Source organism: Lontra canadensis, unplaced genomic scaffold, assembly GCF_010015895.1.
Source record: "Lontra canadensis isolate GAN:19392208 unplaced genomic scaffold, GSC_riverotter_1.0 scaffold106, whole genome shotgun sequence".
Classification (NCBI taxonomy): Eukaryota; Metazoa; Chordata; class Mammalia; order Carnivora; family Mustelidae; genus Lontra; species Lontra canadensis.
Window position 1 is genome coordinate 1,637,893 of NW_022631100.1, and position 23,964 is coordinate 1,661,856.

The 23,964-nt window shown below is 54.2% G+C and overlaps 2 protein-coding genes across 3 annotated transcripts in view; one reads left to right on the plus strand and one right to left on the minus strand.

Annotated features, from left to right (window-relative positions):
- DNAH14 (dynein axonemal heavy chain 14) overlaps positions 1-1,914 on the plus strand; it is a 307,787-nt gene extending 305,873 nt beyond the window's left edge. Inside the window, exons 84-85 of the mRNA XM_032838780.1 lie at positions 1,142-1,288; positions 1,682-1,914. Coding sequence (XP_032694671.1) covers positions 1,142-1,288; positions 1,682-1,897 — 363 coding nt within the window. The 3' untranslated portion in view covers positions 1,898-1,914. The remainder of the gene's footprint in view (positions 1-1,141; positions 1,289-1,681) is intronic.
- A 2,719-nt stretch (positions 1,915-4,633) lies between these two features.
- Positions 4,634-23,355, minus strand: LBR (lamin B receptor). 2 transcript variants are annotated; one of them, XM_032838733.1, is made up of 14 exons: positions 23,292-23,355; positions 18,924-19,102; positions 17,256-17,459; positions 15,366-15,449; positions 14,922-15,117; positions 13,761-13,957; positions 12,747-12,801; positions 11,488-11,679; positions 10,801-10,904; positions 9,788-9,913; positions 7,186-7,354; positions 5,658-5,738; positions 5,439-5,561; positions 4,634-5,064 (listed from the first exon to the last, which is right to left on the minus strand). In XM_032838733.1, exons 2-14 carry the CDS (start codon positions 19,086-19,088, stop codon positions 4,904-4,906), a joined length of 1,857 nt encoding a protein of 618 aa, XP_032694624.1. In that variant the 5' UTR covers positions 19,089-19,102; positions 23,292-23,355; the 3' UTR covers positions 4,634-4,903. The 2 variants fall into 2 exon arrangements, with proteins under 2 accessions (XP_032694624.1, XP_032694625.1); XM_032838734.1 differs by lacking the exon at positions 11,488-11,679.
- Between the last annotated feature and the right edge of the window lie 609 nt (positions 23,356-23,964).

Consider the following 23,964-nt stretch of genomic DNA (forward strand, 5'->3'; position numbering starts at 1 on the left):
ATGTCACTTGGCTCAACATCCCAACCCCCCAATCTCACGTTCGCTCTTTCCGTGGCCGGCCCCCATCCTGAACCATCTCATTAGCATAAACTCTCTGGGGACCAAGCCTGCAGGGTGGTCCCAGAAATAAAATCCTGGGGTCTACAGGTTACCTCCCAGGAACCAGAAAGAAAGGCAAATCAAACTTTTTTTTTTTAAGATTTTATTTATTTGAGAAAGAGAGCGTGGGGAGAGGGGCAGTAGGAGCCGCAGGGGAGGGAGTGGAATGGGGAGAAGCAGGGAACCGGTGTGGGACTCGGTCCCAGGACCCTGAGATCACCACCTGAGCAGAAGGCAGATGCTTAACTGACTGAGCCCCCGCAGGTGTCCCTCAAATTCTTTATTATGCTTCCTTATACTCATTTCTATTTTTTTTTTCTAATTTAAACTGGCCAAGTTTGTCTACTTTATTTCCTTTATCAAATACCAAATTTTGCCTTTATTAACTCTAATGGTGTTTTCTATTTACGTCTTTAGTTCCTTCTGCTTTCCGGGAATTTATCTTACTGCTCTCCTACTAGCTTGTGTCTGTTTTCACCGAGGCGTGCCGTACGAGGAACATGAGTATTCCACTCAGCGTCCCGCCACGCCGTAGGCAAGCTCGGCTGGCACCCCTCCCTGGGGACGTCCCCGCACAGGGGCTCCCGTACCTGCGAGGGAGCACAGCTCTGCAGGGTCCCAGCGTGTTTGCACACCACGGCCGACCTCACCTGGGGGGAGCGGAGAGCTGTCGTCTGTGTAGGCCTGTTGCAATCCGGACTGCGTGAGCGTTACCGTCGATGTCTTCTGACGGACACCAGTACCAGTTTGGCTCAGATACCTGTGACCTCAATTGAGGGCCATGGATGGCCGGACGGCTGTTTCACAGGGGTCATGCTGACACACACAAGCACCAGGAACATATAGGGCTGAGGTGAACAACATCGGCCCTCACGGACCAGGAGGGACCACCGTACTCAGAGAACCTGGGAAGACACCCTGGGCTAGGCTGGGCTGGGCAGGAGGCGCTCTGTCCCCTCCGGGACCTTCCGCCAGACGGAGCTGCGGCTGAAGGCAGCGTCGCACCAGGGGACCCACTGACGCCATCTCTCTTTGATCTTAGGGAACAGACAGCACACACGTTGGAGTGCACATTTTTGGTTTATTCATCGAGGGGGCAAGGTGGAATCATGAACAGAAAGTTCTAGAAGACTCGCTGCCTCGTGAGCTGTGCTGCAGTTTTCCTGAAATCTACTTCTTGCCAACAAAGGTAACCATACATGTGCTGATTAGTGAGTCAAGCCTCCAGGCTTTCCCTGGGGGACACCAGCCCCTCCTTCCGGTCCCCACTCCCTCCGGCCTCCCTGGGACGTTTGATGATACACTTCAGACGGCAAACGACATTTAAAATAGCCCAACGTACTGAATGTGAACGACTGAAATAGATGCTACGCCAGCATCCAATGTTGCTTCTCAAGACCGTGTTCTGTGCAGTCCTGACGGTCAGTAGGAAAGTTCCAGTCTCTGGCGTAACCCGCATACGCAGCCACAGACCCAACCAGAAATGTGTGCAATTTATGACCATCCCCCAAATCTAGCATGTGGAAGGTGGGAGCTCCTGGTTTGCAATGTGACTATAGGAGTTTTTGTTTGTTTTTTTAAGATCTCTACTGACCGAGCAGATGCTTCTGAGCAGACAGATGCCGAGCTCTACACGTTCGAGTGCCCCGTCTACCAGACACCCGAGCGGTCAAGAACGCTGACGACCACTGGCTTACCGTCGACCTCTCTAACCTCAGTGTATCTACCCACGAGGAGACCTCCTAGTCACTGGGTCACAATGCAGGTTGCGCTGCTGTGTGAGAGGAATGAGAAATAAATGCAGGTACCAAACCACCTCCTGTTTGACTTGCCAGATTCATGTGTTTCGAGACCGTCGCGGGTAGCCAGCACCCTGCACGGGGACATCCGTGTTCACCAGCCCCCCGTGACCTGCAGGGGGACCCGCCGGCCACTCTCTGTGCTCAGCAGCAACCCAGGTGAGCAGGGCACCCTTTCCCGCACGTGGAAAGCTCCGTGCCCCACGAGCAACAGTGACCTCTGCGGTTATGCACAATACAAGAGACATGAGGGCTAGTTCTAGGGAATTCGTTCCCTGGCTGTGCGGAGCCCAGAGCGGGACCCCGCTGGCCTGACCGCGGGCCTCCGAAGACAGGCGGATCTTTTCAAAGGAGGGGTCCTGAGATGTCCCCAGCCCCAATCCCACTGGAACCCCAACCCCAAGCGGGCAGCACGCTCAGTCACCATCAAACTGTGCTTCCACCGGCAGGATCCTTATTACCGAGCGTGGCGTGGAGCACAAGTCGGAACTGGGGCCCTCAGGCCACCGCGTCCCACGGGGTGTTGGCAGCGGCTCGCATCTGGGCCAAAGCTGACGAGTCTCGCCAGAGCTCACTGTGCCTGGAGCGCACCCCGAAGCCACATCTGTGGCCCCTTCCCTCAGCAGCGGGCGCGTCGGCACAAAGCCCCCCGTGCGTGCGCAGACGACCAGCGAGCCGCTGCCTCCACGGCGAGGGGACAGCGCGGGGCCCACACCCAGATCCGTGCGCACCACCAACGGAACAGTAACATCTTACTTTTGTGTCGTCTACGAGCTTGAACTGTCTGAAGGTAACCGTCCAAAAGCCACATAAGCTAGTCAGACACAGCGGTGCTGAAAAGAATGAAGGAGACATAGTCGCTGTCGGTTAGAAACGAAGAAAACGATAGTTGACCCAATTCACTTGCTTAAGTAGCTTTCGGAATTAAGGCACAATTTACTAACCGTCCGTGAGCTCCGGAAGTCGGGGCCTCTTCTCCCGGCATCCAGGAGTAGAGACCGAGGTGAGATCTTGCCTTCACTCACAGACACACAAACACCTCACGACGGGCTCAGTCGCTCCCGTGCTTAGATGTTTGTGTGGCTCGTACAGGCTCGTGAGAGCGGGACCAACTGAATGGTTTTGATTGTTTCTCAATTTTCTCAAACAAGGACTAAATACATGGTCACGATCTGGGACCTGAGATCCTCAACTAAGCCCTTCCAGCTCCAGCCTATGGTGAGCCTCGATGCCAAGAGCCGTGGGCCCGTGGGTCCAGTTCGCCTTTTGGAGCCCTGTGGCCCCGGAGGGTGGCGGTGGTCCCCTCGGGGCTCCTGTGTTAGCACCAACGACCCCAGAGTCACAGGCAGGGAAGAGAGGCTCTCGAGTGCAAAGGACAACATCTTTTTTATTTCCAACTTTATTTCCAACTTAAAACTTCATCATGAAATTTGTCAAATGTGTCAAAACCAAAATGAACAATAAATCGTAGCTGAAATCCGGAAAGGCCACACTCTGCTGGCAGAGGCTCTCTTCTCCTTACTGGAGAAAGAATGAAACGTGCTCCTTCCTGCCCCCAGCTCCCTCGGTCAAACGAGCACAGAACACACGGGAACGCTCATTCCGACGCCAGGAGAAAAGCAGAATCCAAAAACTGCCTGCTTACGTCAGTGCGAAAAAACACGGGCAACTCCCCCAAAACAAGGCTTCAAGAGCAAACTGTCTTGGGGACCACCCTGACTGAGCCAGCCCCACACCGCCCAGAGGCCGCACAGAAGGGACACGCACACCCACGTATCTCACATGTAAAACGCATCCTTAAAAACCCAAACACACACATATTAAATTCCCCTATATTTAAGATACTGAGAACAATTTAACTTTGAACACAAAAATTTTAGCGAGTTTGCTACTGTTCCATTTTAAGACAATAATGAGACCCTAACAACTAGAACTCAACAGCTACAGCTAGCCGCCCTACACACAAGTATTAAACTAAAGGATTTTGAACTCTTGTTCTTCGATGAACGCCACCCTCCTTTCCAGGGAGCAGCGTCCTGCAGCTCTAGGGATGGTATAAAATATAGTCTGAACAGCATGACATCAGCAGTAGCAAAACCACAGTTTTATTTCAAAAAGTCAAAAAAACATACAAAAATATCAGCCTGAAATGGCAGGTTTTCAAACACCAATCTGTGTAAAAATGTTTAAATAGTGATGTTACTGCAAAAATATATATCCTATTTTTTTCTATGGGCAACAGTTTATAAAGGCAAACGAACGGCTGCGGTTGAGGTAGCAAAGCCAAATTCACAAACTTTGGATTAAGAAAAATAACCTTCCTATGTTTTAACAGCATCTTTATACAGCGTTAAATGAATTCTATTGCTTTGCCATTTTTAATCGACATGTATTTTTATAAAACTTAATTTAAAATACTGCAAATGTTTTTGTTAAAAAGATACTTAGTCCTATTTCACATTCAAAATACTGTACAGAAAAATCCGAGGTCCCCATATATTACACGAGAGCTGGGTATTTACACCTTCCAACGCAGCTCTAGAAGCTGAGGGCAAGCCAGCGGCTCCTGCCCACCTCGCCCCACCTCTCCCCAGAGAGCAGTTCATGCAGGACCGGGGTCCACACTCAAATCACTTAACTAGGAAAAGGAAATGGATGAAAATCCTCTTCTCTGAATAAAACAAAACACAAGTGCTTCGAGGGTCACAGTTGGTTTCATGTAAGAAAGAAATACCACTGACAAAACCATCACAATTTGAAAAGTCCTCAAAACCCATAGACACCTGTGTATCCTTTTCAGTGCATTGAGAAGACTTTTAAAAATGGAGCATTTCCCACTAGAAAGCTAATTCTAACACCTTCGCCTGTTTCCTTCTGTTCACGACTGTGATTTAGTAACGATAAACCTGGGGAGGTTAAAAGACCCCTTGGCTCCATAGTCCCGACTGGAGCAGGAGAGTGAGGACCAGCGGAGGCGCGGCGGCAGGGCGGGCAGCAGCGCGTGTCTAGTAGATGTAGGGGATGATGCGGTAGGGCACATGGCGGCGGTACTTCTCCCAGGCCAGGCCGTACTTCCTCCGGCAGTGGCGCTCGTCACGGGCCTCGCGGTGCACCAGCAGCACAGCAAAGTAGATCACGTAGAAATAGGGCAGAATGTGCTTAAAACCTGCGGAGCGCAACAGACGCGTGAGGTAGCTTCCCTGTTTGTCCCCCCAGTCTTCCCAAGTGGACCGTGGGATTGCTCCCTTTTCCCCCATGCTGGGGAAGCCCCCCACCCCCAACACGTGGCAGAAGACGGCATCTGCATGACAGGCTCTCCAGGGCGCAGGGCCAGCCACGCCTTCTCACACGCCCGTCCTCTCCTGGTCCTCACTGGGTCCTCGTGTCAATGTTAACTTCACTCCCCTAAGTGATCAGGTGTAGCGGCTAGTGTGGGTGTGGCTTCCTACCAGGGGAGTCACAGGCCCCCTGTGACCCCCCAACTGCCCCTAACCCCTACCCCCCAACACGGCACACATGGCGCCCCTATGCAGTGCTCACCACAGGGGAGGGACCACGCCAGGGCCATGATGAGATCACCCAAGTAATTGGGGTGACGAACGAAGCCCCACCATCCGGAAACTAGAAGATTTTTTCCGGTTGAAGTATGGATGGTTTTTAGATCTAGGTGAAAATAAAAATACATTTATAATGATCTCTACACCAATAGAGACGCAAAATCTTTATGCGAGGAAGATATAAATATAAACCGATACTTACGTGCAAGCTTTGGGTCACTGGGATTTTTCCGGAATGCATTTTTCTGAGAATTTGCACATCGGAAGATTACATATCCACAAACTGTAATTTTTTAAAATTTTCATGTTAACAATTTAGATCAATATAATCAAATACTTAAAAACATTTGTAACTTCACCTAGAAATGATTTCTTTGCTCTGAGGAAGTTTCCAAAGGATGGAATACTTTGAGAGGTTTTGAACTCAATCTCAGAATGTCAAAAGAAAATAACAATCCTGAAATTTCACCACCCACAAGGGGGATGCAAAACCAGCCCACACAGTTACATCACCAATGAAACCAAATACAGCCCCGCCTGTAATAATCCCATCAAGGCTGGTGTCGGCAGAATCCAGAACACAGGGTGCAGCCCCTGAAGCCCAGCACCTGCAAAGCTGGAACACGGACGCCCGGGGACTCGGAATCAAAGCACAGCTCAGAGCGGGACCAGGATGGCCTGTGCGGACACCGCCAAGTCCGCTGCCAGCCTACAAGCTGCCGGCTCTATTTCGGGCTTCAAAGGTCTAATGGGCCTTGACATATCCCAGCCTGTTCACCATACCGTCCAGCCTCCGGCCAGTGCAGGACACCTGGAACCCACCCAGAAACGAGGCACTCGCCGTCCTGAGCAACACCCGGGCCTGGCAAGCATGGGTCACCAAACCAGCGATGAAATGCAACCAACGCCAGGAATCTCCTCTTCTGCCACGGACACTACTTAGCGGAGTAAAACTCGCTCTATTTGACGCTCGTGCTGCTGTTCCTACCCCACCTCGGGTGCGGGCCTTTACCACACAGTGGCCTAGAGGAAGAGCCACCCTGACTCGCGTCCACATCGCTGGCGATGCTCCTTGTCTCCCGCTGAGCTGCACCCCGCCCCTCCCCACGCTTCCCCACCCGCTCACACGTGAGAGCAAACACCCTACCCTCCAGGGAGCCCTACACTGATGTTCCCCAGAGCGAGTCTGCTCTGCCTTCACCGTGACCTTCCTTGGGCTGTAGGTCCCTGCTAGTGCACCAGGCCTCACAGTGTCTGACAGCAGGCCGGCCTAGCACACCAGGACCAACCTTCCTGCATTCCAAGGTGCCCACCAGACAAAGCAGGCCTGCAAAAGCAAAACCACCAGAAAAGGAAGCATCCATGCTCTCTACGGGCGCAAGAATCTTCTTTACAAGGGCATCTGGGTGGCTCAGTGGCTTAAGTCTCTGCCTTCCCTCAGGTCATGATCTCAGGGTCCTAGGATCGAGCCCCACACGGGGCTCTCTGCTCAGCAGGGAGCCTGCCTTCCCCTCTCGCTCTGCCTGCCTCTCTGCCTACTTGTGATCTCTGTCAAATAAATAAAGAAAATTAAAAAAAAAAAAAAAAGGATCTTCTTTACAGGCATCACGAACTACTTCCCACCTGAGCTCATTACACCCGTTGAAGAGGGCGCATTGGGATGCGGAGCTGTCGGAGCACAGAGACTCGGCACACGATCTTTAACCCGCACAGACTCACTCAGTACTCACGTTTCAGAGCAATAATCAGAGAGGCCATGGGCCAGGACACTTCGTTGGGATGGTTGACGAGATAAAAGGCTTGCAAGCTATAGATGAAGGGAACCCACACTAAGTCTCCAAAAGCCAGCATGAATCCAAACCCGTCATGGGTGATGTCCATGGTTGTCAACAATGCTTCCTGCGAGCAAAGCGGGAAAAGCCATTTTTAATGCCCTTTGGGGGATGAAAGTTTCTATGTTTCAGGTATACCAAGTACTGGTTCCTAGTCAAATTCATACAGCACTAGGGGAGGGCACATCAACCAGAAGGGTTTTAAGGAGCAGGGGAGGGGGGCCTGGTTCCGGGGCACATGTCCCCCACCTGGTCACTCCACCGTCTCCATCTCGGGTCACCCGACCCACTCACTCCGCGATGTGGAAATAACGCATCTCGGAAAGGCCTCAGGTGCTCCTGCCTCTGCTCGGAGCAGCCTCCTCCGACCTCAGCCTATGTCCCCCTGCCCCGGCCACCACCCCCAAGCCTCCTAAGCCACCTTCCTGCTCCCCCCTCCCCGACCAGACCAGGTGCTTCTCGACGCTGCACCTGCATGCAGGCTAAAGCCACTCTCCGCAGCAGGCCAGAGGAGGACAGACGGGACATCGAGTGGTCACCTTGTCCCCAGCATACTGCGCGCCTGCTCCGCAGTATGTGTTCCCATTGTTTGCGGAAGAATAACATCACCAACAGCCTTTGCGTCCATTCCACGTGTACCCATCTACCTTGCGATCGCATCTGGCTTTTCCTGTCCACCCTCCACACGGGCCGCCTGACCTCCTCCGTGAGCAGACACGCCCTCTATGGGCCTGGTTGGCGTGGGCCTGGTTGTGCAGGCTGGACTCCGATGGGAGACGCCAGTGGGGCCAAAACTCAGGAGGCCCTGGGATTCCCCGAAGGAATCCCTATTGACAGAGGACAGGCGGCAAGTGTGCGCCCTGGGGAGGGACCGATGGCCCAGGTTAAAGAAACAAAGCAGTCACTCCAAAGACCGTTTTCCACAGAAAGACCATGGGACACAAGAATGGGGGTCAGCAAGTTCCTGCACGTGCCAGGTGATTCCGGGACGTGCACCGCTGACCACAGGGTGGTGGGGGCACAAGTGCCACAGGGAGCGGGCACAAGGGGACCCCAGGAGTCCCGCAGAGATGTCAGGGAACACTCGCCTGTGTTTCATCACATTTCTCAGTTCCTTCCAGTCACCCGACCTGGTGAGGCAACCCCCGCCGGGCACCTGGCCGCAGCCAGAGGCTAAAGGCAGCCTACACAGAGGTCCGTTCTTCCAGAAGGCTGCGGTGCCCACGAGGCATGGGGACGGCCCCGCCCAACCTCATCCCTGTGTCCCATCCCAGAGTTGACAACAGACACCATGTGGCCCAATGTCCAGAACCTGAGAACCCCCAGCCACATCAACGGGACCAGCACTGCGAGTCAGAAAGCCCCAATCACTGACAAGCTACCAGAAAGCGGGTTGGAAAAAAAAGCCTCTGAGACAATGAAGCAACAGGGAAGCCTCGTCCAGTTCAGGCCTCCAAGGGGCCACTTGCCACCTGACAGTGGGAGGCTACGCCCGCCTGACCAAGGGCACTTCTAGGTTTTCTTCTACAGCACGTCGCCCCAGGTGGAGATGCAGACCGCGGGAGGCTGCAGGAGGCCGCGGGAGCTCCCCGAGGCACTGGGCCAGCAGCTGAGGCTTCATGGCCTCCGAAGGCCCTACTGTTCCCGGAGAGAAGGCAGATCACTGGAAGACAAACAGCGGGCCTGCCGAGTCGCCGTGATCATGCTCCCAGCGGCCAGCCTGGCCACCCGACCCCACGGCCCACAGGAGCCAGCCCAGACTCCAGATGCCAACAGACTGGGACGCAAACCCGCTTCAGGACAAAAGGACGTCAGCTGCCCATTCTATTTTTAAAACTGAGAGAAAACTCAACTTGAGATCTGGAAACACAGATTACAAAGACACTAGGAAACCGGTAACACAGGGGTCAAACATCAACTTCAAGGCCAATCTGTTCAGCTAAGACAAAGAGTCTTCAAGGGGCAGAAAACACTGACTGCTGCTCAGCATGAGGGAAGCCACGGGTTAGGCGGCTGGACTTAAACCGGTTTCCTCCATCATCAGGACTTCTGACTTCTTATCCCTCGGGCCAGAGCTAGTATTTTGCACATTTTGAAACACAACCATAAAACTTCCATCACCCTGTATGGAAGAACTAACTGCCTCTTGACAATCCGAAAAGCACTATCCTAATTCAGTGATAATCTATCCTCTTTCATTTGACACAGTAGTTAAGAAACTGAGAGTTACTGAGGAATCCGTCACACTTGCAGATCTTGAATCTGTCACACCCAGGAGCAGCCGAGACACAGCGGCACCAGCAAGTGCCCGCGTACTGGGCGTTAGCACTCACCGTGTCCGCTCCAGGCTCCGCGCTGGCCTGGGAGGGTGTGGAGGGGTGCAGGCTAAAGCCGCTCTCCGCAGTAGGGTGCCGAGGGGTGCATGAGGGAGGCGGAGGCCCCGAGAGCTCAGGCAAGCCGCCCACCTGACTCCCGAGGCCTCTGCTCTGAACATAATTACCTCGTTCCAGAGAGCATCCACCACGTACAAGAGCTGGAAACTGTTCACCAAAATCATCGCCAAGGACGGAGTGGCTTGATTCTGTACCTTCATCTCCGCCAAAAGCATCACCAAGTTCACAACCACCTGAAAGAAGGGCAAGTACCGGCTCTGAGTGCCTCCCCAGACCCCTGGCTGCCACCGGGGGAGACGGTCGCCTCACTGCCGAGAGAGCCACAGTCGCCAATGACCACAGAGTGACCTGCGGGGCCGAGACACCAACACCACACACCGAGGTGGGACTCCCCTGGCAGGACACAGGGTCACCTCCATGGTGCTCTTATCAAAAACGCATCTCCAATCAGGAGAAGACGGCAGGCCCTCTACACAGTATGTGACCGGCACGCTGCAAGGGGCAAGGTCCCATGAGCCGGGGAAAAACTCCAAGAGACAAAGCCAAATCACAACCACATGCATTGGAGGCCTATCTGGCAAGGGTCCCAGGACAGAGAAGGCCAACAGTGGAAAAAGAAGGGAAACCCAACAGGTCTGTGGATTCAGCTGAGAATACCGAACAATGGTTACCCCCAGGCCTCGAGGCTATGTGCTTGTGCCTCATGTTCATGCGGGGGACAAGCAGGGAACAGAAGGGAATCCTGACTCCATTTCTGCAACTCCCCCACAGGTCTAAAATTAGGTCAAAATTCATTTTCTTTTTGAAGAGGACAAGAATACATTTTTTCCTTACATGAAATTTGCCTAGACTATCACGTTCCTAATAAATACACTGACAGAATCAAAATAAACCCTTAATGCTTCACACCTGTAACAAGGGCATCTTAACCACATGGACTCTATTTGCAGGGAAAAAAAACTTCAAATACAGATTTGTAGAAATCTGTAATTGCTCCTAAAAGCAACTATAATTATTCCTAAAAACCCACAGCTTCCTCGAAATGATCTACAGTTTTTTTCTAAATGCGAGATTAATGTGTACTCCTGGACTGAAATTTAATGAGAGGAAGAGGACATACCCATCCGATCAGTCCGGGACGCAATTCACAGAAGTATTTGAGATCAAAAGTACCAATCCGAGGATTAAGCTCACGGCCAATGAAGAAATCATAGACGGCGTTTCCTGGAAGGGAAAAGTTCTTACACAAACAGTACAGCCACTGGGAGGTTTATGGCGAGCACGGCCGCTACCCCCAGGGCCCTAGTCCAGCCACTTGGGGGTCCAGCAGGTAGTGGGCGGGCAGGTGTGCACACCAGTGAGGACGGGGCGTGAGGACCTGACTGGAAGCAGCGAGGCCTCGAGGGCCAGAACTCCTGAGTTTAAGGAACCAGAGCTTTTTTAAAATGTAGACTCACAGTTTTCTAAAATAAGCAACTTCGTATTTTAAAATGTTTGAACACTTTAGGTCAAGAGTCAACCTATTTGTGATCTCTGTGACTTGGCTTGCTCTCTTTGAGGATACTGAACTACTTGAGACCAAAGAAGAAAATCCTAACTTGTGATGCTGAGATGACTAAAACACTGGGGACTAGACATAAGTCATGACAACAAAAGGTCTTGTCATCGAGTGACTGAAAAAGGAGGAGAATCGACTAGGAGCATAGGAGGAAAATACTGAATATATTTTTTCCCTTTAAATGTATTCTCCTTTCCGAATTGACTCCATGCCATTCTCCCTTCCTCCCCCTGGGGGTGCGCTGCTCACCAGAGCTGCCAGGGGCCAGGGCAGCCAGGGGGGCACCCGCAGCCCGTACGGCCAGGTAGGCGCTGAGGCCCACGGTGAAGGCGAAGGCAGCCAGCGCCAGCTGCAGGAAATGGTCGTAGACGTAGAGCAGCTCCAGGCCCCAGAACACGGCCGCCCCAACGGCCGCGGCGGTCAGCAGGAAAGCATAGAACCCTGCACACGGGGCAACACAGACACGTTAGCGAGGCCCGGGCTCAGCCCGAGGCAGGGAACCTCCTGGCAGAGCCGTGCGCTCGCCCAGCTTTCCACCTGCTGGAACACACTTAAGGTCTCCTTGTGCATTATCAACAGTCATTATGTGCTTTTAAGAGAAAGCTGAAAAGTGCACAGAAATTCACTATTAAAAAGCTGAGAAGGGGGGATTCCTGAGTGGCTCAATTGACTGTGGCTACCTTCAGCTCAGGTCATGATCTCAGGGTCCTGGGACCGAGCCCCTTGCTCAGCAGGGAGTCTGCTTCTCCCTCTGCCTGTTGCTCCTCCCCTGCTCGCGTACTCTCACTCTAGCTCTCTCTCAAATAAAGTCTTTTAAAAATACTAATGAAAAGGTAAAATATAAAAAAGGAGGGAAAGGGACCCAGGGGCCTCTTGGAGCAGTGCCGTGACAGGGCTAAAACAGCGGCCGTGGGACGCTCATGGGGAGGAGAGGACCATGTTCCAGGCAGGAGCCCTGCGAACGCAGCCGAGGGATGTGCAGAGGCCAGTGGCTGTGGCAAAGAGAGGCTGGCTCTCGGGGCAGGAGCAGCCAGGAAGGCCACACAGGATGGGACCTCCTGGGCCAGGCAGTAACCCCAGAGGATAAAGTACACAGACTAGGGTGATCGCTTTACTCAGTGGTAAGTATTAGCAGGAAAAGCAAACTGGGTGGCGGCAGGAGCACCCCAGGGGCCATCCCCACACATGGCACGTGGAGCCCACAGGTCAGCGTGAGTCCCGGGGCAGCCAGCAACATGGACACATGCAGGAGCGCAGTACCCACAGGCTCTGAGCGAGCATCAGATCTGAGTGTTAAAAAAATAAAATCAGGAGCACCCAGGTGGCTCAGTGGGTTAAGCCTCTGCCTTCAGCTCAGGTCATGATCTCAGGGTCCTGGGATCGAGCCCCACATAGGGCTCTCTGCTCAGCAGGAAGCCTGCGTCCCCCCCTCTCTCTGTCTGCCTCTCTGCCTGCTTGTGATCTCTGTCTATCAAATAAATAAATAAAATCTTTGAAAAACAAATAACCATTCAATCTATACTTGAGTCTTCTTCCATCAGTAAGAGGCATTCCTTCCACAACCTGAAAAGAAAAAAAAGTTTTTTTAAATTTGAAGCTTTAAAAAGCACAACACTCTCCCAACATCTAAATCCTAAATTTCACCACCTTTCAGCAGCATAGACAGTGACAGGTGGCAGACATATCAGTGGCACGTCATGTGGGGAACCCTGCGGGGCTGGGTTCCAAGACATCTTGGGGAAACTGCTCGGCCCGGGCTGCTGGACCCCTGGCCCCGGCCCGCGAGCACTGGTTGGCCACGCGCTTGGAAGGCAGCTGCCGCAGCTGCAGGGACACAGCATAAGCCCATTGTCCCACGGCTGAGGTCCTTGTCTGCAGCCGCCCACTCCAAGCCCGGCTACCCTGCCCCCCTGCCCCACGCCACATGCAGACTCATCCCACAGACTTACGTGGTCTTGGTCCACACACACACACACATCCTCTCAGCCGTTCCATGAACCGTCCATGACCAAGAGCTAGGGAGCAGCCCGCACATGCACTCAGGAAACACACACACCTCCCTCGGGCTGAGTTTAAATAACGTCCGCCCGCCCGAGGGCAGCCACATCCTACTCCCCAAAATGACGCTCAGCAATGCTGCCTCGTGTAGGAGACAACGACATAGTGTCAGTCTGGGGCCGGACTCCTCCCCCTCGTTGGCTCGGACAGGGGACCCAGGCCTGGGGGCCACGGGGGTGGCAGCAGAATCCCACATGCGGATTTCCAGCGCCCCCTGTAGGGTCCTTATCTAATAACCACCACACGCGGCTCTAGCCTGTAAACGCGCAAGAACAGACACATACGTGCAGATCTATCAAATCCGTAACCGCGGAAATTGCTTTTCTTATTCAACATTACCTAGTTTAAAGGTGGCTTACCTCAGCTAATCTGAATGTGTGTCTACACTGTAGAGCTTTACCCTAAAGATGCCTGAGGTGGGGGGAGGGGAACCACAGCAGTGTGCCCTCCCAGCGGGAACTTACCTTCCCGATCGGCAGGAGGTAGAACAGAGCCTGAAGAAAAAACCAGAGCAGATAGACCCCGAACACTCTGGTTTCCCACAGATCAGACAAAGCTGGCAACGGAGGTGGGAAATTCAGAAGACGGGGCTCCTTCTGTTTGCACATGAGCAGCAACAGGAAGAGGAAGGCAGGCAAGCCGAGCATGATGAGAAACGCACCTGCAAACACCGGGGACCATTTGAGGTTCCAATTTCAGTCCAGTCGATCCAGTGCTTTCACTTTTCTGAGGCAGAACCAAAGGCCAGCTAAGCGTCTGACCCTGCTAAGGAATCATCAGCAACGCCTCACCCCTATGGTGCCCGGGGGGCAAGCGCCCGCAGGCACAGAGACCAGCGGGGACAACGGTCCCCCTCACAGACCAGGCTTCATGGCATTTCAAGTCCTGCCACACGGGAGCAGACAGGGCGAGATGCCAGCAACCCAGCCATTGGAACATCTAAAATTCATGAACCTCCTCATAGAAAAGCTAGCAAACATCCTGTCCCCAAGCTTCAGAACTGGGCCAGTGCCCCATGCACAGAGCACACGCAAACACGGTGACGGGGAGGACACCGTCGCTCGCAGCCCAGCCAGCCCAGTTACAGCTACGATCCTCCCGGCCACAAAGCCAGGCAGGACTCTGAACCTGTGGGTCCCGAGTGGTTTCTTTTACATGAAATGGCATCATTTTCAAATTATGACCTACTTCAAAACACTGAGCGCTAGAACACCTGAGACCCTGGGTGCTCGTGGCCCTGCCGGGCAGCTCAGGCACCCACCCCTGCCCGCGGCCACCGCTGTGCTTGGACTCCGTTGTCCTCCGCCTACCCTTCCCACACCAGCCTTCCCTTTACCTGCTGCATTTCTTTGTTCAAAACCACAAGCAGGTTGCCTGAAGCTTTAAGTACAGCCACATGGGCACCCTCTCCACTCTAGGACAATCGTCAAAAATGCTCCCACTGCAGCCCTTTGCACCTGCTATGCCTTCTGCCTGGAGGGCTCCTCCCCAGGATCCCACGGGGCTCACACTCCTGCAGAAGGAGGCCCTCCCTCCCCCGCACCACCCCACAGAGCTCACTGCCACTGCCACCGCCCCGGCCACCGTCACCACCCTCCCCGTGCTAAGCCAGAGCAGCCGCCTACCAGGGACTCCACCGAACTCCAGGGCCTTGGCCTGCGTGGCCGGCTCTTCAGAAGTTTTCCATAATGTAGATCCTTTTGTTGCAACAATGTTTTCTTCCTTAGAATCTATGTCTTTTAATTTGATCTCTTCTCTTCTTGGCCGAAGGCTATACTGTGTAGATATGTAATGACTTTCTTCCGACAAATGGAATTTTTCCTAATTAGAAAATAGAAAATAGGAAATGTTTACAGTCAATAATTATCATTAATGTTACCCCATTAACTGACTCAGCATCTTAATATAGCCGCTCACTAACAAGAAGAAATCTGTTAAATGACATTCAGTCCTAATTTATTTAAGGACAGAATTTTAGAAGAGATTGTAAGATTATGGTATACAGTGTGACTCTCGAGAGAAAGTCACATTTACGAAGAGATCAAGTGCCAGAGATGAGAAGGACGTACCTCAGTGTTTCTGGGGGGCAGGCCGTCCCTCTCTGTGTGCTCAGGCTCCCCGTTGTATCTGCTGAGGCTGTTCCCAAATGGCTTCTAAGGTGAACACAAACCGTTATAAACATAAGAATCGTACCTTATTAAAGAGACCATTGTGACAAAAATTTGCTATTATGAAATCAAACAATAAAATAAACCAAAGATTCTCACAGCTTCGATTCTAAAAGATTTCAACATACTTTTGTTAAAAAGGAAAAGGAATAAAATTGATGAGAATTTCCCAGTCGGAAAGGATTGGATTTTACAGTATAGCTCTCTATGTGAGATCTTTCATCTTTTAAACATAGACTGTTACAGTGTCATTGTCCAATGGCAGACACTCTAATATTCACTATGAGTTAGATAAAGTAAAAACTGGTCAATCAGTTCCCTGAGTGCTTGGGCGGGGTGGGGCGCACCCACATTCACTGCCCCCAAATAGCCACCAAGGGGAAACTAAGACATGGTGGGTACTCCGGGAGGGTCACCAGCAACCTGCAGACCGCCCCCCGCTGCCTGGTTTCTACAGAGCCCCAAGCTCCCACTGCCTGTGTCCCTCTCCTCAAACCTGCCTCCCCTTTAGGCAGCAGAGGGAATGCATCACCGGACCAAACTGGGGAAGTGGTCCAGGGCTCTGCTGGCAAGGAGCACAGCCAGTCTGTGGCTCTTGGGTCACCAGGGCTGTAAGAAAGTCACATTGTAAACACGAGGGGGCACTAAATGCTAAAAATGAAAAAGTGACAGAAAGGAGCACGCAGCATCTGTTCCTTAACATGTGTCCCCTGGCGGGCCCTGAGCACCGTTAACCGGCAGAAGATTCAAGCTCCCCAGTAATCCTCAAAAGCAAGGGAAAGGGGCGAGCTGACAGTATATGGCAATCAAACTGACCCAAAAAGTCACCACTAGCATTCTCCAGATGAGAAAACGGGCATTCACACACTGGGGCTGCTGGGAGAAACCTTGAGACAATTCAGCCACACGCAGCAAAGCCTCAGATCCGCTCCACCATCTGACCTGGAATTCCGCACCTAAACACCGACGTTTGTGAAACCTCAGATGCTGTATAAGAGTAGTTGTTTACAACAGTGAAAATGCCAAGGAAAAGCGAAATGCCGATCAATAAGGGAGCTGATGCTGACAATCACATCACGTCCATATGATTCACGCACAGCCAAACGACTCTATACAGCAAACGATGTACGAAAATATAACTCAGGTTATTCTTAATGTTTTAAAATTTAAAAATCTGACTATAAAACTGTGTACCTAAATCCAGTTTCTTAGGGTTATTAAAAATCTGTGTGCATTTTACCCAGAAAAGAGATAATAGTAAGTGAAGAGAATAAAAGATCATCTTTATTCAGTCTTTTCCTTCAAAATCATTTCCATTTGGCCTACCATCTGAGACATCCTCGTGCGTGGGCCCGTAGCTCCTGCACACCGACCTTTCCGAGCTTCAGCTCAGAAAGCAATTCCGTTAAAATTATGATGCCCAGTAATGATGCCAAGACCAAGGACATGTTTTTGTAAAACACGGTTTCCTTATTTTACACAAGCACTTTTTCAGTTCAACCTACAATCTACATCTACGTCAAATTTAAACCCTGCTTTTTTTAAAGTCCCGATACTAAACCGCACTCCTGTAACAGAGCACTCTCTTGCACTGGTGTTCACAAGTACTGTACTTCCCGTTCTTCCAGCGGGTCACGCACTCTTCCACAGTCATCACCTTAGATGCCACGCGTCCCTGCCCCGTCGGCACGACTCACTGCGGCCTGAGTAAGCACGCACACGAAGGGAAGACAGTTTGGGACCGAACCCCGGACACGGGTGCAGGCCTCCCGCGGGCCCGACTACACGCACCAGCACCAGCGGAGTCAGCTTCACTTCCAGGACTTCCTTCCTCATCTCCTTTATGTCAGCCTGGTGTGAAGCAGAGGCGGATCGACGGGAACTCCTCGGTGGTCGACCGGGGGATCGGGAGCGCGACCTTGACCTACTCCCTCGGCGTCTGGAGGGAGAACTGGAAGTTGAGCCACTTTTCCTTTGTCGAAAGGAAGTTAAAGGCTAGAGAGGGATGAGAAGGCACAGAGCTTTAGCACAAGACAGACCTGAAGGAGAAGAGGGTGCAAAGCATGCCTAGTACCATCAACTCCGCGATCACCCCGGGGCCTCAGGGCAGCCGAGAGCCCACTGGACCAGGCCAGCCAGACGCTGCTGTAGTGGCCTACCTCCCACGGGACACGCAAGGCCTTTCTCAGAAGGTCCTGAGCGGGATGGATGTGTGCAAGCCAACTACCTGTGCGCTCTGCCGACGGCACCTTCAAGAGCAGCAGCCCCTGACACTGAGTCAAACTGAGACAAGGGGACAAGTGAACCGCACCCAGCACCACGAACCCTAGCCCCCAGGGGCACTCGCAATAGCCACCCGGGAGGATCTGGAAAGCGGGGCCGCGGCTGGGCGACTCAGCAACACCTCCTTCTGCCCTCCTCTCTCCCACCTGACTCTGTGTGGCCCAGCAGCTAGGAATGGCTTTACTGTTTGTAAATGATGCCAAACAAAAACAGAAGAAACGTGAACCTTTGTGACCCGTGGGAAATACTTTAAATTCTCACTCCAGTGCCCATTAATAGTTTCATCAGAAAACAGCCATGTCCCCTCACGTCCCGACTACGTGAGCTGCTCTCGCACTAAAGAAACCACACGGCCCGTAATGCCTAAAACCATCACTATTTGGCTTTTGGTTCAAAAGCTTTGCCAACCCCGGGCCAGAGTACTCAGACTGTGGTTCAGAGGCTGTGGGTTCAAGAACTGTTTCTCACATCTACAACCAAAAACGAAATTGAGACTAGACGTGTAGAAGTCTTCATAGCATTTCGACAATGTGATTTTACACCTGTCGGATCTAGTGCCGCAAAGTCAGGGTTTTTACCGCACATCTGTCTTCCAAGTGTCCGGCAAGTCACTTCTATGGTATTTCACGTAAGCACTTCCACACCACAGAGCAGATCATTTAAAGCCCGGCCCCCCCACCAGAGAGGCTGAGAAGCCCTGGGCCAGACCTAAATCTAATTACTGTCACTCTTCTGATGAAATCCTCGGTGCTCGCGATGAAGCCCACATCTCTCCAGTTTTGCTCCTGTTAATCCTGGGCTGGCCCTCACCCCCTGCACACTTGGCCACCTGTGTCCGCACCCACCTCCCACCCCCCGGCCAAGCCTCTGGCCAGAGCCGTGAGTTCTCCCTATTTGGCCTCAGCACCCCCAGTGCTCTCTGCAAGCCCTCCCTGAGACCCCACACACACCAGCACCACCCACCAAACTTCCCTCACCAAAGGCATGACACGATCACGGAAGCAGGAGCTTCTGGGACCAGGATACCACGACGCACTTGTGTCTCCCCAACCTGAAGCCCAAGTGTGGCCCTGTACCTCCACCTGGAGCCAGGCCTAACCGCTGTACGGCTAAAAACACACCACCAGTCACCTCCCCATCTAGAAACAGACTCTGGCAAAGCAACGGAGCACTTACCTTGATATCATTCTCCTTCAGCTCAAGTTCAGTGCCGTCTTTGTACTTGACGGTGTAGAGCTGGGACTGGCTGTCATGGCTCAGAATTTCAACTTCATAGTAAAGCGAACTCCCAGGCCACCGACCTCTCACCACCTCGCCATCAGCAAATTTCCTACTTGGCATTTTGAAAAATCAGCCTGAATGGTTTAAAAGAAAAAACAAGGAGTCACTACATCCACACTCACATGTGTCTTTCTTCCACAGACTGAACACTAAAAAACATCTTTCCAAAGTGTTTAACTGGCAGAGATTTTAGGACCAGAAAAGGCTCCTGGAGCAGCGGGGAGGGGAGGATGTCTGAGCCCTTACTCCAAAGGGGAGAACAAAGTACCAAGGACATGAGAACAGGCAGCACGAAATGGCAGAGTGAGGCTGTTGTTTCCGCTAGGGCGTATTTCACCTGGAGTCACTTTACACAGGGCGCTCTTGCCACCGCGGCACCTGCCGGTGACACGAACATGCAGCGGGACAGAAAGGCACCAAGCAGTTTGCACTCTGCAAAATGCTATCACCCGAGTGACCAGACTTCTTGCTACTCAACAAGGCACGTCACAAAGGACACATTTCCTGATTTATAAATCCACACACAGGGCACCCTGCTGAGCCCTGTGACTCTTCATCTCTGGGTTGTGAGTTCAAGCCCCACACTGGGCACAGAGCTTACTGTAAATAGATAGATAAATAAATTTGTATATAGTCTTACAAAGGCTTTAAAACCTTATTTAATTTTGGGGGCGCTTGGGTAGCTCAGTCAGTGAAACATCTGCCTTCAACTGAGGTCATGACCTCAGGGTCCTGGGATCGAGCCCCACAGTGGACTTCCTGCTCAGTGGGGAGTCTGGTTCTCACTCCCTCTGCTACTCTCCCTGTTTGTGTTCTCTCTCTCTCACTCACACAAACAAATAAATAAAATCTTTAAAAAAAAAAAAGTGTTTCATTTTTAACACATTACCTCTATTAAAAACAATAAATTCTAAGAAACCAGCCATCTGGGAAAATCAAGGAGGTATAACTAACATTACTATAAGCCACCAACAAGGAAAAAATTATTTCAAACTCATAACGAATAGCAAATGTGGGGTGCTTTCATAAAGTTTTCAAGTCTTACAGCTAAAATCCCAAACACACTCCAGCAGATCTGCCGACCACACACGGGTGGGCGCACACCCACTCGCAGCCGGCATCCACCCTCAGTTCCCACGTTCCTTTCCACATGGCCCCAGAGCCACGTTTCAACCACTCCAAGAAACCAGACGCAGTCAGCGGGGATGACCACTTATGGGAGGCCTGCTGGCCACCCTTCCTCAATTATCAAGGAGGGCTGGGTGCTGGGTACTTCCAGCTCTCGGGCAGCACTCTTTCCCCATCAACTGAGCAGCAGAGTCCCGCTGCCCTGGGACAAAACTGAGTGCCGCCCCACCTCCTTCTGCATCAGCAGCTCAGCAGGCTGGGGGCCTCATCTAAGGAGGGAAATGCTCCCCCATCTCCTCCTTCGGCCAGCTGGCCAGCCCCGCTAGCCGGTCCGGCCCCGAAGCCTGCCGCTCAGCCGGGTGCGGTCAAGACCCGATTGCACCAGGCCGCATGGGCACGCCAGCAGCTCTCCGGAGTTAGGAAAGGGCGAAGCGGCGTTACCCCACCCCTCCAGCGGGAAACCTTTCATAAGCACATTTCCCCACTGTTAATTGCCTGAGAAAATACTTCACAAACTTCACTTGTTTAGAAAGATAGCAGCCAGGCTGGGAGATGAAAGCAAACCCAGCCACTTATCCAGTGATTAGAGGGTGTCAGTCCAGCACACGCGAGCGGAGAGGGTGCTCTGGGTCGGCGCCTGCCTGAGATAGCATCGCGGGCTAATGAGGGGGTGTGGGCTCGGACCAGGGGAGAGGAGCCAGAAGCTTCAGTGCTGAAGTCACAGCCGGCTGAGGTGGCATCTCAGGGGCACTTGGCAAGCAGGGGGCAGTGGACGCCTTGGGCCATGGAGGAGGGGGACAAAAGGGAAGGTGACAACGGCAAACCTTGCCTGTTTCAACGTTCAGGTGCGAGTGCCTCTCAATACTAAGAAAGAGGAAGGAAATGTGCACTTCTTCTCTCTTCTCTTGTGCCCCTCCACCTCCCCGGACCCCCTAAAATCAAACCACTGTTACTGGTACTGATGTCCAGAGGCTGGTCAGCCGGGGTTGGGAGAAGACAACTGTATCTTTGTCCACGAAGACGCCATTCCAGTTTGAAACAACTCTCCAGAGACTTAAAAAGCCTCTGGAGCACACACTGTACCTTTCTGAACCTTTATTTATTGCCATCTGTTAGCCAATTAAATATTTTGGGTCACACAAATTAAGATATGTTATGGATATCTGTTAGGTTGCTAAGCTTAATTTAAAAAAAAAAAAAAAAAAAAAACTAAGACTTGGAACTCACAGCGATGTTTTCACTGGTGGCCGAGGAAGCCAGCCCTCTCCTTAGGAGACCTCTGTGGTGTCAACAAATGTTCCAGAAGATGAAACCACAACACTGTGCGCACCTCCACTTTGCCCAAGCTCCTCCCACCCTGGTGACAGCACGGCCACCTTCCAACAGACTCCTCTGCAGGGTGAGTCCACCAAGATGGGACACCCCAGCCTCACTGCCGCAATGCATGAGGTCCAGACCCACCGGGAAAGGCTTCATTCAGAAGGGACATTTCAGCCCAGTGGAAAGGAAAAGCTTGTTTACTGAGAGGCTTTTTGCTGTGAAGCCACACGCTTACTAACTTCCCTGTCAGTTAGCGTAGAATCCTCACACATTTGAGCTGCGACTTGTTACTATTTATCAAGCCCACAGCCCTCTGCCCATGGAGACCACATGGTTACAAGGGTGTCCGGTTCTCTTTCCCTCACTTTCCCAAACCAGTCCAAATCCGGCTGAGAAAGGGAAGCTCAAAGGAAGTCTGACAGCTTCCGTTGCACACCAGCTTCCCTTGCACACCAGGGCCCAGGGCCCAAGGCCAGCCAGGCAAATGCCTGCCCCTGCCCCCCGCCCCCTGCCCGGGCTGTAGGACACCTAGGAGACACCACCGCCCAGGCCTGCCCACCGCCCAGGCCTGCCTGGGCAGACCGCCCGACCCCCCTAAGCAATCTGAACACGCCAAGGTAAGGTCCATTCCCTTGCGGCTCCCTCTTACCCCTCCTCCCCTGACAGCTCTCGGAAACAAGCTGGGCGGCCGGTGCTCTGTCCACACCTGCCCTCTCTGGCCCTGCGACGCCGGTCTCTCTGCCACAGCTACTGCCACGGAGGCCGGGCACTCGCACACGCGTGCACGCGGCGCGGGGTTGACGCCGCAGGTGCGACAGGTGAGCGCGGACGCGGTGGGGGGGGGCGGTCCGGAGCGCCCCCGCCCGAGCGCCAGACCAGGCCCCTCCGCGCTCAGGTCTTAGAAATGCCGCTTGAGGCCGCGGGCCGGTGTCACAAGGGCTTTTTTTAAAAGCCTTAAAACGGAGAAAACACAGGATCGAGCGCGCACAGCCCGCTTCACTATCCGCTTTCAGAGCGTGGGAGTCCGGGAGCGGGTGACAGCGAAGGCGGACGGCAGCCGCGCCCTGTCCCCGTCCACGCATCCCTCGTCCCCGCAACCCCCCATGTCCCCGTCCCGCCCGCCGGGCTCCCTATCCCCATCAGCGCATCCCTAGTCCCCACGTCCCCCGCGTCTCCGCCCCCGTCAGTGCATCCCCCGTCTCCGCGCCTTCCCCCAGCCCCCGTCCTGCCCGCCCGGCTCCCTTGTCCCCACGTGTCCCCCGTCCCCGTCAGCGCATCCCCTGTCCCCACGTCCCCCGTCCCAGTCAGCGCATCCCTCGTCCCCGCGCCGCTCCGAGTACCCGTCCAGACCGCCGGGCTCCCCCGTGTCCCCCGTCCTCGTCAATACATCCCCCATCAGCGCCGCCCCAGTCCCCCGTCCCGCCCGCAGGGCTCCCCCGTCCCCCGAGACCCCGTACCCGTACCCCCCGTCACCCCCCCAAGCCCCCGTCCCCGTCAGCGCATCCCCCGTCCCCGTGACCCGAGTCCCGAGTCCCGCCCGCCCAGGCTCCCCCGTCCCCCAGTCTCCCATCCCCGTCAGCGCGTCCCCGTCCCTGCCGTGGCCGCACCCAGGGGCCCCAGGCCCACCACCGCCGCCCTCCCGGCCGACACCGCCGCGGCTCGCCCAAAATGGAGGGAGGCGCCGGCGATTTCCACCTCCGCTCCACTTCCGCCGCGGCGGGGCCGACCCCCTGCAGGGGAAGCCGGGGCCGCGCATCCCCTGCCCCCGCACCCGGACGCCGCGCCGCGCTGGGCGGCGGGCACGGGGACGCTCACCTGCGCCGGGCTCCGGCGGGACGTGAACGGCTCCGGGACAGTAGCCGAGCAGCCCCCGCGTCGGTTCCGCGCGCACGCCGCCGCCCGTCTCGCCCGCGCCCGCGCCCGAGCCCGCGCCCCCTCCCTCGAGCGCGCGCCTCGCCGCGCCCCCGCCCCGCCCCCCAGCGAGGCCACCCCGGTCTCCCATTGGCCCCCCGGCCTTTTGAATCGTCCCCGGCGCCGCCGATTGGTCGTGCGCGTGGCGCGTCCGCCCCGCCCGGCCTGCCCGCGGAGAAGGGGAGGAGGCGGGGCGCGGAGCCGGGCGGACCCGGACGGTCCGCCCCGCGCCCGCCTTATCGCGGCAGCCCAGACGCCGCGCCCCCGCCCCGCCCCTGCGCCGCTGCCCGGCTCTGCGAGGCGCTGCGCACTTCGAGCTGCGGGCCTGCCTGGCCAAGGAGATAATAAGAAGCTGCAAAGAAAACAATCAATCCTCGCGGTGACCAGTCCAGACCAACTGTCCGGGGCCGCAGGTGCTTCCTGCGAAGACGCTGGCAGAGCTCTGCCAACCGTGCTGAGGGTCTGCGGCCCCCCGCGCGGGCTGCGCCCCAATAAGCGCAGGGCTCCTTTGTCCTGAAGGCGGCGGGACCTGGCCTGGGCCGCGAGCCGGCGGGCGGGGGGGGGGGGGGCGGTGCAG

Coding starts and splice junctions, on each gene's coding strand:
- LBR (XM_032838733.1), bottom strand. CDS start 19,088: ATGCCAAGTAGGAAATTTGCTGATGGCGAGGTGGTGAGAGGTCGGTGG. Junction 9,914..10,800: donor GTCCCGGACTGATCGGATGG/GTATGTCCTCTT, acceptor CCCTTCTTTCAG/GTGGTTGTGAACTTGGTGAT. Junction 5,562..5,657: donor CAGTGACCCAAAGCTTGCAC/GTAAGTATCGGT, acceptor ATTTTCACCTAG/ATCTAAAAACCATCCATACT.